General features: G+C 44.1%; 1 protein-coding gene across 2 annotated transcripts in view; it reads right to left on the bottom strand.

Annotated features, from left to right (window-relative positions):
• robo1 (roundabout, axon guidance receptor, homolog 1 (Drosophila)) overlaps positions 1-15,562 on the bottom strand; it is a 368,472-nt gene that overhangs the window by 92,427 nt on the left and 260,483 nt on the right. The window contains exons 7-8 of one of the 2 annotated variants that reach the window (XM_072259842.1): positions 1,619-1,743; positions 848-1,019 (exon numbers count right to left, since the gene is read on the bottom strand). In XM_072259842.1, coding sequence (XP_072115943.1) covers positions 848-1,019; positions 1,619-1,743 — 297 coding nt within the window. Of the gene's footprint in view, positions 1-847; positions 1,020-1,618; positions 1,744-15,562 lie in introns of those variants that run through there. The other variant, XM_072259841.1, reaches the window with a different exon arrangement.

A 15,562-nucleotide genomic window follows, 5' to 3' on the forward strand; every position in this document is an offset into this window, starting at 1 on the left:
AAGGGCTGGGCGCCCCTGATTAAAAAGGTACCTGGATATGGACATGGAAAGGAAAGATTTGGAGGGATTTGGGCAAACCGCAGGCAAATGGGAGATGAGCATTATTGAGATAAACTAAGATGAAAGTTGGCTTCATTTGTCATAGGTACATCGTAACATTGAAACAAACAGTGAAAAGTGCTGTTTGTGTCAACGACCGAAACAGTCTGAATATGTGCTGGGGACGCCCACAGTTGTCGCCACCATAATATGCCTACCACTCACTGACCCTAACCTCTACGTCTTTGGAATGTGAGCGGAAACCAGGGCAGCTGGAGTAAGCCAACACAGTCACGGAGAAAATGTACAAACTCCTTACAGACAGTGGGGCTAATTGAAGCCTGACTAGTGTTGCTGTAAAGTGATACATTATCCTCTACGCTACTGTGCTGCTGCTTACTGACGGCCTTAGTTGGGGTCTTGGTCAGCTGGGCTGCTTCTGTGTTGCATGAGGCTGTGACCCTGTGGCCAGTTTAGTTTGTTACGGAGGTCTAGCACAGAATAGGTCCTCAAGTCCTTCGAGCCACGCTGCCCAGTTATGCTCTGGACTAAATACGGGACAATTTACAATGACCAATTAACCTAGCAACTCAAACATCTTTGGAATGTGGGAGGAAACTGTTGCACCCAGAAGAAACCCACAGAGTCACGGGAAGAAGGTACAAACTCCTTGCCGACAACAGCGGGAACTGAACCTGGGCCAGCTGTGCTAACCACCACTCTACCATTCCCAGAGTGGCTGAGAGGCTCTCCATCACAGATCGCTGGAGCTCGCCCGCGCCTCCCTCATAAACCCCCAGATGCTTACTGTCTGTCACTTCAAGGAAGGCTTTGATGATGACGCTCCCGGCTACGTTGAGAGCCTGACAACTGTAGTAACCCACATCAGACCGCTGGACGTTGGTGATGGTCAAGTCCCCCACCTGTGACACTGAAAACCTGCTGGAAGGTTCCGGAGGCTGATACGAGAAGAGGAGATTCTGCGAAGAGAAGGGCACACAAAGTAGAAAGATAAATGCCTGGTCAATAAGCTATCCATATCTAGAACACATTAAATGGCTGGTCAATAAGCTATCCATATCTAGAACACATTAAATGGCTGGTCAATAAGCTATCCATATCTAGGACCCATTAAATGGCTGGTCAATAAGCTATCCATATCTAGGACACATTAGGACCCCGGTCCTGGAAAGCTCCCTTTTGTAACCATGGATACTGTGTACTCCTTCTCCAGGCACACACGGGTACAGACGTAACTGTACCGTATCAGATCGATTGTGAGAATGTAGCAGGTACACACATGGCCATTTGCAAGTGTGGTAAATCAATCAAGTTTCCACTGCATGGAGGGCTCACCTTCGGGTGCAAGCTTTTGAAGTGCTCATGCTCTTGCTCCACGCATACGTAGCGGTGAACACAGCAGGAAGTGCAGGCAGTCAGCTCAGGCGTGGAAACCTCGAATGCAGTACATCCCCATAACCTCCACTCCCCCCCCCCCAAACATTTTCTACTCCACTGCCCCCACTGCAGTTTCGGGAAACCAGAAGTGTGGAAAGGTCCCTCCCCTCCATGCACCCACCTGACTGCCCTCCCTCTGCCAGAAGATGGCTGGCTGTGGGTTGCCCGTTGCCTCGCACATGAAGGTCACCGTCCGGCCGACTGCGACCATCTGGTCCCGGGGCTTCACCACGAACTGCGGCGGGGCTGCCGAGGAGGAAAAGAAGCAGGCGGTTAGCAAGGAGGCATCGTAAGCTACCGCACACAACTGCAGCCCAGGGACGAGGCCACCCCACCCATCCCGCTGGTGCTTGCCCATTGGGAGAACTCAAGAATCAGTCCCACTCTCCATACTTTACAAAATCTCACTATTCAAGGACCTAGATTTTAAATTTATTTTACTATCACTATCTTATATGATGTGAAATTTGTTGTGTTTGACATAAAATTACAAATAATTAAGAAGATTACCTTCGTTTATCACATGTACATCGAAACAACAGTGAGATGTGTTGTTTGTAATGTGCTGGGACAGCCTGCAAGTGTCACCAACACAGCATGTCCACAAGTTGCTAACCCTAACCTGTACATCTTTGGACTGAGGGAGGAAACTGGAGCATCTGGAGGAAACACACGGAGAGCATACAAACTCCTCAGACAGAGCATAAACAGAAATAATAAGGTGGAAATTTCTTCTTGAATCTCTTCGACCCTCCTGTCAGGATTTTGATGACAGAATATAACAGAAAAATATGTATTTATATTAATTTATTTATAGACAGAGAGAGAGAGGGAGAAAGAGCGAGATGGGGGGGTACATATATACATACACACACACACACACACACACACACACATACACAGACATACCTACACTAAGAGAGAGAGAGAAAGAAAGAAAGAAAGAACACACACACACACACATTGAGAGAGAGAGAGAGATGCACATAGAAAACACAGAGAGAAGCAGACAGAGACAGGCACAATGAGAAAGAGAGATATTTAGAGAGACAGACACACCTACACTAAGGGAGAGAGAGGGACAACACACACACATGCTGAAAGACAGACAGACAGACACAGACAGAGAGATAGACATTAAATGGGCTTATTACTGTCTCATGCCATGTTCAGGGCAGAGGTACAGGAGCCTGAAGGTGCATACTCAATGATTCTGAAACAGTTTCATTTCCTTCGAAATCAGATTTCCAAAGGTCCACGAACATTAGCTTGTTACTGCATTTTCCAGATTTATTTATTTATTGCATTATTGATTTATGCTTGCACTGTACCAATGCCACAAAACAACAAATTTCACATCATCTGCGTCAGTGATACTAAACCTGATTCCACTGAATACTTGGAAATACTTGGAATTCCTTCAACAGTGCGATCTCCCTGATGGTTACAGATAGATGAGATCTCCCTGTCAAAGTTACAGGCAGAGTGGGAATGGGATTTCCCTGTCAGGATTACAGGCAAGGTGGGAATGGGTTTTCCCTGCCAAGGTTACAGGCCAGGTGGGAATGGGATTTCCCTGTCAGGATTACAGTCAAGGTGGGAATGGGATTTCCTTGTCAGGATTACAGGCAAGGTGGGAATGGGTTTTCCCTGCCAAGGTTACAGGCAAGGTGGAAATGGGATTTCCCTGTCAGGATTACAGGCAAGGTGGGAATGGGATTTCCCTGCCAGAGTTACAGGCGGAATGGGAGTGGGATCACCGAATCAGGGTTACAGGCAGGGTGGGAATGGGTTTTCCCTGTCAGGGTTACAGGCAGGGTGGGAATGGGTTTTCCCTGTCAGGGTTACAGGCAGGGTGGGAATGGGTTTTCCCTGTCAGGGTTACAGGCAAGGTGAGAATGAGATTTCACTGTCAGGGTTACAGGCAAGGTGGGAGTGGGATTTCCCTGTCAGGATTACAGGCAAGGTGGTAATGGGATTTCACTGTCAGTGTTACAAGCAATATGGGAATGGGATTTCTCTGTCAAGGTTACAGGCTGAGTGGGAATGGGATTTCCCTGCCAGAGTTACAGGCAGAATGGGAATGGGATTTTCCTGTCAGGGTTACAGGCAGAGTGGGGATATTATCTCCAGGTCAGAATTACAGGCAAGGTGGGAGTGGGATTTCCCTGTCAGGGTTACAGGTGGAGTGTGTGTGGGATCTCCATGTCAGGGTTACTGGTGGCAAAGGAGACAACACTGCCAAGTACGTCTCCTCAGTCCCCGCCATTAACACACACCATCCAGAGAGAATTGCATTGCCTATGTCAGAGCTCAAAGGATGAAAATGGCTGTTAGCTTTCCATTTTGTAGCAGATTTGTAAAAGAACTTCATTGATTACAAAGGTGGAAATGTATGTTGAAGGTATGAAAAACATAGAAAAGCCTTTAAATGCTCGGACCCCTACCATTAAACGAAGGGTCCGTGGAATGGGAGTGGGACCCCTGCTTAGGAAGATATCTGCCTCAAATCAAACAACCCCACTCAAACTACCAAAAATTGGGCCCTCCCCAAAATCACCAAATACTACTTCAAACCTTCACTTACCTGTCTGTCAAACCCTGTGGAGCAACATTTTAAGCGACAGAAGATATATTTTACCTTCTCTCTCGGCTCAACATTACCCATACTCCCCTCTCAGATTTTTGTTTGCTTAAATGGGCTTCCTGTTGCCTGACCTTGTTACCAGCGACAACAGTACCGAGTGAGCATGTTGGTTGGTTGATGGAGGGTGGAGGGTTTGGATGGATGAAACACGGCAGCATGAAGCACAGAGAATGGCGGATGAGATTTCAACTTACCAACTGAACCAACTGGAACAAAACAAAACAGGTAACAGTAAATCAATTAACTGACCGGGTGGCTCACAACAGTGTCAATCACAATGCAAAAATGGGAATCAGTGCCACCACACAACCTTCACACATGACACCTGCTATTTGGCCTTCTCCTGTCCATGCAGGCTTTAAAAATATAATCAGGACTAATCCCATGTTCTTGGTTGCTCGATTGCCAAGGGGGTTAAAGGAGAAGGCAGAAGAATGGGGTTCAGAAAAGAATCCACTATGATTGAATGGCAGAGCAGACTTGACAGGCCAAATGACCTAATTCTGCTCCTATATCTTCTGGTCATATGTCATTGCCTCCTGGAAGAACAGCCCACCCACCCTGGGCATTTTCCCTCCTCCCCCTTCACATTGGGTGGAAGATACAAAAGCCTGAAAGCACACATCATCAGGTTCAAGGACAAATTCTATCCCACTATTATCAGATACCTGAATGGACCCCTTGTATAATAAGATGGACTCGTGATCTCACAATCTATCTCATTATCATTTTACACCTTATTATTTACCTGCACTATACTTTCTCTGTAGCTGTTACACTTTATTCTGCATTGTTATTGTTTTACCTTGTTCTATCTCAGTGCACTGTGTGATGATTTAATCTGTATGAACAATACGCAAGACAAGCTTTTCCCTATATCTCCAAACATGTGACTATAATAAACTAATTCCACTTCTTTCCTCAAATTCCCTCAAATCCTTCCACCAATAAAGTTCTGTGGAAAAGGTAAAGGGTTGAAGAAGAAATATTTGATAGGACAGGGAAGTGGACATGGGAGAAAGGGAAGTAGGGGGGATCACCTCCAGAGGGAGGTGATAGTCAGGTGAGGAGAAGAGAAGGGGTAACCAGAATGGGGAATGGGAAAAGAAGGAAGTTACTCGACATTGAAATCAATGTTCAAGTCATTAGGTTGAAGGCTAATTGTTGAAATTGATGTTCATGTCATCAGGTTGAAGGCTACCTAGATGACATATGAGGAGTTGCTCCTCCAGACTGAGTTTGGCCTCACATTGGTAGTAGAGAAGGCCATGGACAGACATGCCAGAATGGGGATGGGAAGACTAATCATGCAGAAAGTTTATACAGGGCAGCACATTGTGAGCCGAGGGGCCCACACTGTACTGTACTGTTTGGCGCTCTAGGTTTCTCTCCACTCCCCCAATGCCTCATGTTACGTTGATGGACTGATGTAATCAAGCTGACAGTTAGACCAATTCAGAGGACCATTGATATTTCTGCATGATTGTGGGATTGGAGTCACAAAGAGACAGTTTGGCTGGCTTCCCTTCCTCAATGAAATCATCATGACAATTTGACAGCCTCCATCACTGTTAAAGATAGAAAAATTTAAGATCCACAGAAGTGGAATGTCAATTTACGCTCCCTGAATTTTTGTCCACTAGTGTAATCAATACATCACTCTCCATACAGAGCAGTATGTGTTCTAATGGCCATTTTATTAGGTACGTCCTGTGTTGGAGCATATTCTGGACTTCGGGCGTATAGCAAAATTAACTCCAGCCACCACTCTTCAGATCTGAATATGGACTGTAGATTAAATTTAAAATGCAGCTGTGGACAATGTGTTCTTAAAAGCCATTAGCCACAGTTAATTGGAAAGCCAAACAATACTGATTTAAAGTTCATTTGTGTGTCTGTGGTGTGGGTATGAAAAAGGAGGTGTGAAAGTTATACGTAATTCAAAGGGAAGCATGTAGATATATTGTCCTTTGATCTTTAGCGTATAAAATGTCATGCAATATCAGTATCGAGGCAGGCCTCTTCTGAAAGGGTCTTAATATGATGTCTGCTGCATCTCATTTTGTCGAATACTCTGTATCTACCACCTACGTCTTTCCAGTAACTTTGTTCACCTTTCAACAATCTGTACCTAACAAAGTAGCCACTGAGTGTACGTTCATGGTCTTTTGTTGCTGGAGAATGGAACTTTATTGTCATTGCTCAAGATAACGAGATTGCAGTGATACTCTGGTCTGTGTAAAGCAGATATTTACAATGCATGTGGTACAGGTTAATTTTTAAAAAACCCTTATTTATGTGCAACTAGTGACTTTGATAGTCCATAACACAAAGACCATTGGCAAGCCAGGGTGAGGCATTATTCAGCTGCACAAGAGCCCCGGAAAGAAGCAGTTTCTCAGTCTTAATGTTTCCGCTAATGTTTATGCGCAAGGGCACAACTTCAGGATTGAAGGACATCCATTTATGAGAGATGCGGAGAAATTACTTTAGTCAGAGGCTGGTAAACCTGTGGAATTTGTTGCCACATGCGGCTGTGGAGGCCAAGTCATTGGGTGTCTTTAAGGCAGAGATAGATAGGATCTTGATTAGCCAGGGCATCAAAGGGTATGGGGAGAAGGCAGGGGAGTGGGGATGACTGGAAGAATTGGATCAGCCCATGATTGAATGGAGTAGACTTGATGGACCGAATGACCTACTTCTGCTCCTATATCTTATGGTCTTAAGATGTTTCTGTTTCCCCTACCTGATGGAAGGAGATGGAACAGGCAGTGTCCAGGATGTGCTAGATCTCTAATGATGTTACGAGCGCACCGTAGGCATCTAGAGTTGTAGATTGACTCCAGGTCTGATCTATCTGTTTCAGAGTTTAACATGTGTGTTCAGAGATGTTATTTTGCACATTACTGTTGTTACCCATGGTTATTCACACCCTTCCTTCTCAGCTACACAAGTGCACGGCTGCACAGTAACTGAAATGCTCCTGTGCACATAGCTTTTGTTGCCACACAGCTTGAGTTTTCTTTTATTTAATGTCAGAATTGAAGTGCCGCACAGTTTTCAGGCTGTGTAAAAATTTTCTAATCAGAATGATTGTTGATTCGCACAGCTGTAAAAAAATTTAGAGGGAACGTTGGTTTTTTGTGTTACTGTCACCCTTCTATCAGCTCAAACCAGTCTGACCATTCTCCTCTGACCTCTCTTGTTAACAAGGCATTTTCTCCCACAGAACCACCACAGCATTTTTTTGTAAACTCTTGAGACTGTTGTATATGAAAATCCCAGGAGATCAGCAGTTTCTGAGATACTCAAACCACCCTATCTGGCACCAACAATCCATAGTCAAAGTCACTTAGATTACATTTCATCCTCATTCTGATGTTTGGCCTGAAAAATAATGGAACCTCTTGACCATACCTGCATGCTTTTATGCATTCAGTTGCTGCCAGATGATTGGCTGATAGATGTTTGCATTAACAAGCGGGTGTGTGGGTGTACCTAATAAAGTGGCCACTGAGTGTACTGAAGGTTTCTGAATGTACTGAAGGTGATGACAGATACTGAGGACAATTTGCACTGGTTGATGCAGCTGGTAGAGTCGCTACCTCACGCCATCTGTGACACAGGTTCAATCCTGTCATCCGGCACCATCCATGTGGAGTTTTCATGGTCTTCCTGTGACTGTGCATCATTCTCTTGCACGCTCCCGTTTCTTCCCACATCCTAATGGCTTGCAGGTTGGTAAGTTAACTGGCCGGTGTAAACTGCCCTTAGTGTGTAGACAAAGGGTAAAATCTGGGGCAAGTGGATGGGGTTATCAGGAGATTTCAAAATGAGATTAAGTAGGATTGGTTTAGACAGGTAGTTGATAGTCGGCATGGACTTCGTGAGAATGAAGGGCCTGTTTCTGTGCTGTATGCCTCTCTCTAAGATTCTCAAGATCTGCATTTGGCATAGAAAATCACCTGCGATTAAATAAACAACTGAGAAGTCAGCAGGTCAGGCAGCATCTGTGGAGAAAGGAAGAGGCCAGAGTTCCATGCAGGCAGGAAGGCGAGTTCCGATGACCCCTTGGGTTCACGAATCGCTGAGACCAAAGTTCAAGGCCAGGTGATCAGTGTGTCCTGGGATCGAAGCTGAGAATCGAGGCCTGAGGGTTGAATTGTAAGGCCAGGTGTTTGGTGATCAGTGTGTCCTGGGATCAAAGCTGAGAATCAAGGCCTGAGGGTCGAATTGTAAATCTGGAATTCAAGGCCCGTTGGCCGGAGCAGAATCCGAGAAATTCTTAGAGTCTGCTGGGGAAATCAAGGGCTAGTGCCTGCAGGCCTCTGAGGCTGGAACTGGAGGCCTGTCCTCTTTAGAGGGCTGTGTGTGGGCAGTGGTAGGAGGGAGGAATGGGGCTTGTTTTGCTGCTGTTGTTGTATTCTGCTGAGCATGGCGGAGATGCTATGTTGGTGCCGGAATGTGTGGTGAGACTTGCAGGCAGCCCCCAGCGCAACCTTGGTTAACACATACGATGCATTTCACTGTAAGTTTCAATAAACACATAAAAAAAAACTGAATCTTGAATCTTGAGACATTTCTTTCAGCAGTGTTCAGATAAATCAATAATGCAGAGAGAGAGAGAGAAGTGAACGTTTTCTTTGTCTGCAAATGCTGCCTGATAGCCAGAGAGGAGTCAAACACCAGGGATGTCAGACATCCCACCTCTCCCGGAAATTCTGGGAGTCTCCCACATATTGATGGCAGCTCCCTGACACCCGAAAATTACATATAATATCCCAGAAATTGATTTTTTTGAGAGGGAGAGCGAGAGCGGGAGCAGGAGCGACAGCGAGCATCCTGATTGGTCTCTCTTTGTGCTAAGTGGACCTATCAGTTTTTTCTGTGGGCGGGCTTTACAGTCGACCTCTCTCTCCATCAGTTCAGTTTCGTGTCCTGCACCGCCATGGCAGAGTGTTTCAAAAAAATATATAAAACATACTTCACCCCAGACTACCCTAAAGTGTACCCCTGCCTAATAGGGGTCAAAACAATGACAGTGTTGCTCGCTGCACTGTTTGCAACAGTGACTTTTCTATTGCCCAGATGACTGTAAAAGACATGTTGAGGTGAGTTTAACAGGTGTCATTCGTTCATTAGCATAGCTAACGTTATTTAAACTAACTGGCCAGCTGCTAAGGAGCTACTCTATTGATGTCCTACGTGATGAGGCCGAACTCCCTGTAGACCTGTTTAAAGTTGTAATAGAATAAGCATGATAATATAAGTACATATTTTAATGTCACATTTTCTGCATATGCCCAACTTTGTTTACAGATTAGACAAAATCACCAAACAAAGTATTACATACACCCTTGGAGGTCGACGGGGGGGGGGGGGGGAGGGTGAAATATGGGGTTGTGGAGGGGTGGGGTGCTACCTCCATGAAATGAGTTTTTGCAGGGTGGGATGTCTGGGATGCAGAAAGAAATGATTGGCAAAAGTACCAAAACAGATGAAGGAAAAGTTGCTTAGGCAGCGAGTGGTTGGGTTATTGATTCCATGCTGGAGTCAGGAGTTGAGATCCGTCATTGAGTTCATGGGAGCTGGATGCTTATTGGTGTAACCTTCGCCCAATAACTTGGCTTGGTCCAGGCAGGTAGACACCACAACCAAGAAAGCTCACCACTACCTCTACCTCCCCAGAAGGCTAAGAACATCTCGTAAGTCCCTGCTGACCCTCGCCAACCTTTATAGATGCAGTATCAAAGTTATCCTATTCCAATGCATCACAGGCTGGTGCAGCAACTGCTCTGCCTGTGACCGCAACAAAACGCAGGGAGTTGTGGACACAGCTCCACACATCATGGAAACCACCATCACCTCTATGGACTCTGTCTACACTTCCCACCGCCTCAGTGAAGTAACCAGCATAACCAAAGACCCCATCGACCCTACACATCCTCTCTTCTCTCCGCTCTCATCAGGCAGAAGATACAAAAGTTTGGGAATATGTACCACCAGGATCAAAGGCAGATTCAATCTTGCTGTTATTAGACTCTTGAAAGGACCTCCTGAAGGAAACCTACCAGGATGCTTTACAGCTTGGTCCAGCACTGCTCTCTCTGAGACTCAAAAAATTCCAGAAAGTTCTGAGCACAGCCCAGTCCATCAGGAATACCAGCCTCACCTTCACAGACTGTCAACACTCTGTCCATCAGGAAAACCAGGATCACCTTCACAGACTCTGTCAACACTCTGTCCATCAGGAAAACCAGGATCACTTTCACAGACTGTCAACACTCAGTCCATCAGGAAAACCAGGCTCATCTTCAGACTCTGTCAACACTCTGTCCATCAGGAAAACCAGGCTCATCCTCACAGACTCTGTCAACACTCTGTCCATCAGAAAAACCAGGATCACCTTCACAGACTGTCTACATTCAATCCATCAGGAAAACCAGCCTCATCTTCTTAGGTACTAAAAGTAAGGAGATAATGCTAAGGCTTTATAAGATACTAGTCAGGCCACACAGAGTATTGTTAACAATTTTGGGCTCCATAGCTCAGAAAGGAGAGAGTCATTGGAGAGAGTCCAGAGGAGGTTCACAAGGATGATTCTGGGAATGCAGGGGTTAACATATCAGGAGCGTTTTGCAGCTGGGGCCTGTACTCACTGGAGTCTGGAAGAATGCTGGGGGGTGGGAGGTCTCATTAAAACATACAGCATGTTGAAAGGACTAGATAGGGTGGATGTGGAGATGATGTTTCCTCTTGTGGGGTATCCAGAACTAGAGGGCACAGCCTCCAAATTGAGGGGTGACCTTTTAGAACAGAGGTAAGGAGGTATTTTTTTAGCCAGAGAGTAGTGAATCTGTACAATGCTCTTCCACAGACAGCGGTGGAGGCCAAGTCTGTGGGTTTATTTTAAAGCAGAAGTTGATAGATCCCTGATCAGTCAGGGCATCAACAGATATGGCGAGAAGGCAGTTGTATGGGTTTGAGTGGAATCTGGGATCAGTCATGATGGAATGGCGGAGCGCATTCCATGGGCCTAATTCTGCTCCTATGTCTTATGGTCTTATGATTTCCACTGAATCGGGAAAGCAGCCAACATAATCAAGGACATCCCTCACTCCGGTCGTTCAGGCAGAGGATACATAAACTTGGGAAGATACACCAGCAGGCTCAATGACTGCCTGTGTGATGAGAATGAAATCGTGATCTCCCGGGCTACCTTGTCATGGCCCCTTGCAGCTTATTTGTCTCCCTGCAATGCATTTCTCCGTAAATGCAACAGTATATTCTGCATTGTGTTTTCATTTTGACTACCTCTGTGTACTTCTGTATGGAATAATGTGTCTGGTGAATGGCGGGGTGGAGTAGCGTCTCTACCAAAGGAGGTGTGAGGCACTTCTTCACTCCACTCTCCTGCAGGTCCACCCTTGGGCAAGGTGTAGCACCTGCTTAGCCCCCGATCAGGGTCATGTTGAAGCCATGGGAGCAGGTGGTGCATATCACAAGTCCTGGTTATGTGACCACTGAAGCCATGCAGACAATCCCTGAAGAGTGTTGATAATGGCTGGGGTCACCCGTCTTGTAAAGACACTGCCTAGAAGGCGGCAATGGCAAACCACTTTTGTGGAAAAATTTGCCTAGACAATCATGGTCATGAAAAGATCATGATTGCCCACATCATTTGACATGACAAATAATGATGATGATGAATGTGTCTAGATTACATGCAAGCAAGTCACTTCACCATATCTCAGTACGAGACAATAATAAACCAATTACCCACGTGTAACTAAAGGGAAACAATTTGAGGGGATAACTTCACTCATCTCCACCCACGCCAACACTGAACTGTTCCCACAACCTATAGACTCACTTTCAAGGGCTCTTCATCGCATGTTCTCAATACCTATTATTATTATTTTGTTTTTTTTCTCTTTTTTGTATTTGCAGTTTGTTGTCTTTTGCACATTGTTTGTTTGTGCATCTTTGTTGGGTGAGGTTTTCCACGGATTCTATTGTGCTTCTTAGTGTTTACTGTGGCTGCCCACAAAAGACAAATCTCAGGGTTGTATATGGTGGCATATATGTACTTTGATAATAAATTTACTTTGAACAGATATTAGTATTAGAATTGGAATTGGTTTATTATTACACAGAATGTAGTACAGCCCATTTGGCCCTCAATGTTTTGCCAACCTTTTAACCTACTCTATGATCAATCTAGCCTTTCCCTCCTACATGGCCCTCCATTTTACTATCCTCCACGTGCCTATCAAAGAGTCACTTGAATGTCGCTAATATATCTGCCTCTACCACCACTCCTGGCAACACATTCTACGCACTCACCACTCTCTCTCTCTCTGTAAACACCTCTACCTTTTAAATCCCCCGTAATCTTTGCTCCAATCACCCTAAAATTATGCCTCCTCATATATTTTCCTACGTATTGGGATACAGTGAAAAGCTTGTCTTGCATATGGTTCATACAGATCAAATCATCACACAGTGCATCAAGACAGAACAAGGTAAAACAAAAAACAAGAGTGCAGGATAAAGTGTAACAGCTACAGAGAAAGTGCAATGCAGGTAGACAATAAAATGAAAGATCACAACAAGGTTTAACTGTGAAGTCAGGAGTCTATCTTGTCATATTCGGAAACCATTTAATAGTCCTATGTAGCAAGATAGAGGATGTCCTTGAGCCTAGTGGTACATGCTTTCAGGCTTTCCTGGTAGCCAGCTCCATCATGGTCCCCATCAATAAGGACATCTTCCAAAGGCGGTGCCTCCAAAAAGTGTCATTAAGGACTTTCATCACCCAGGACATGCCCTCTTCTCATTGTTACCCTCTGGGAGGAGGTACAGAAGCCTGAAGACGCACAGTCAATGCTTCCCTTATGCCATCAGATTTCTAAATGGACAATGAACCCATGAACACTACCTCACTATCTTTTTCCGTTTTTGCAGTACCTACTTAATAAATAAATAAATAACTTTATTTTTTATTTATATCTATTTCTTATTGTAATTTATTTTTTTAATTAAATACTTCTGTTTGAAAACAACATTATTTCATGACTAATGCCAGTGATATTAAAACTGATTCTGATTCTAATTATGGTAAATGGGACTGGAAGGACTCTTCCTACACAGAGCCAGCGTAGAATGGATGGACAGATTGGCCTCCTTCCATGCCACAACCGTTCTGTGATACCAAAAGAAAACAAATAAGAAAAATTCCTGAGAGAATTTGCTGATTGATTTTTGCACTGCACATTCCTTTCAGCGGTTGAGTGCTTGGCCTGACTGCACACACTCGGGGTGAAGATTCCTGTTTAAAGTTGTGTTGCCAGTTAGTTGTTGAACACGAGCCAATCTTTGAGCGGTGACAGGGCTTCAGTGAAGAATCAGTGGATGCACATGGGCTTTTTTCATGCCCCTTCCCTTTCTGGCCTGAAACTGTCAGCAGTTCGGAGGCCCTAAAGATTTGGCAGGTTGGAATATGGTCATGTGTAATTAGACTTATAAGTGGCAGCACTGACTCATCAAAGCAAAAAAACAAAATCAAACAAGTAACTTTAATGGTTATGAGACAGAGATGCCCTTTCTTTCACCGGCAGCACACCGTTTGTAGCACTTAGAATAACGATTGCTTAATCGCTTGTGATCAATGTCTGTTCAGGCTAGCCCCTGCATGCCCTCCAAGACTACGGTTGATACAAGCATCTTTTCCTGAGGTCATAGCACGCTGATAACTATGCAACTCGTTTCTGTACTCAGTTTCGAGCCTTCCAATTTCTTTGTCAATGAAGAATAGCTGTAAATTGGCTGCGTCTGCCCTGCTGAATGATTGCAACGTGGTGAATTTAAAAGCATGTGTGTTGTGTAAGTGTGTGTGCTGCTTTTTGCCTTTGTTTGTTTGTCTATGTGCATCTTCATACCCATGTGTGTAAATTCCCAGAGTTTTTGTGTGTGACTTTTTACATGCATGTAGACTTCCATTTGAGTGTATTACCATGCTTTACTGTGTGTAGTGTGGGGCTGTACATATTCTTTAATCAATTCAAGATTCTTTTATGTCATTTCCAGTACACACGTGCAAAGGAGAATGAAATAAATTGTTTCTCTGGATCTGACGCAGCATAAAAAACACAATAAATAAATATATCAGACATATTCCTCAAGCTTTTACTTGTTTTAAAACTCTTAATGGTCTGGGACCAGAGTACGTCACAGAATCATTTTTGTTTCATAATCCCGCTTGAGCTCTCAGGTCTTCTGCTGCTGGTCTCTTAAATTTAAACAATCTCCCTCTAAAGATAATTGGCAAGTCAGCTTTTTTGAAGGAATTCCATACCTAAAACTATAAGGGGTGCAGACGCAGTTGACACTTTTAAACACCAGCTCAAAACTTATTTATTTAACCTTTGCTTTTAATTAACATCTTTTCGTCTTTTGATTTTCACGTTTATTTTTATTTTCATGTTTGTACTTATCTCATTGTAAAGCACTTTCAACTACATCATCTGTATGAAAAGTGCTCTATTAATAACGTTATTATTATCATTGTATTTTTATTTTTTCTCAGCTCAACCCGTAAAACCTGAGGTTTGGGCACAGCCAAGCACAGTGATTTCTTTAATTGCTCGGAACTTTCAGATTATTCTGGTGGACATTTGGAGATTTACATAAGCATGGCTGTGTAGACCTAATTGTTTAATGCTATTGTACAGTGACTTTGGGATGATGTCAGTTGAAAATATTATTATTGGGACAATGTGTTTATATATATACCCTGTTCATGTTCAATTTCCTTTTCCTTTTAATCTCAATTTATAATAATGGATATATAATAATATAATAATGGATTGGTCATAATATAATTTGTAGGACTCCACCTCTATAACCGGATCAGGTTTGTATTTATAGTAAGGTATGGTGTCTTTTATAAGTTTGAATTCTAAAGCAAGAATTTGTTGAATGATGTTGATTTTGCCAGTGTAAGTAATCAGATTGAGTTAAGCTGCTGCAGGATCCTGTGATGTGTTGGATTGTTTCTGGTTTTCCTTGGCATTTTCTGCATTTATCACCTTGAATTTGTTGGTCTGTTATTACGTATTTTTCATCATTTTTTTTTTGTTAACCACCTGATCCTGTATTGCCACAAGAAACCCCTCTGTTTCTGGCAAGAGGTATCCAACCCTGAGCCAGGCGAGAGGAAAGTGGACCATAGGAGAAAGGGAAGGACGAGCGGACTCGGGGGCAAGTAATTGGCAGGTGAGAAGAGGTAAGAGGCCAGGATGGGGAATGGGGGGGGGGGGGGGGGGGAGGAATTTGTTTTCCTGAAGGAGAAATTGAGATTTATGCCATCAGGTTGGAGGCTACCTCAAGCAGCAACAATGGAATAGTTATTTATGT

This window comes from Mobula birostris, chromosome 6 (genome assembly GCF_030028105.1).
Source record: "Mobula birostris isolate sMobBir1 chromosome 6, sMobBir1.hap1, whole genome shotgun sequence".
Lineage (NCBI taxonomy): Eukaryota > Metazoa > Chordata > Chondrichthyes > Myliobatiformes > Myliobatidae > Mobula > Mobula birostris.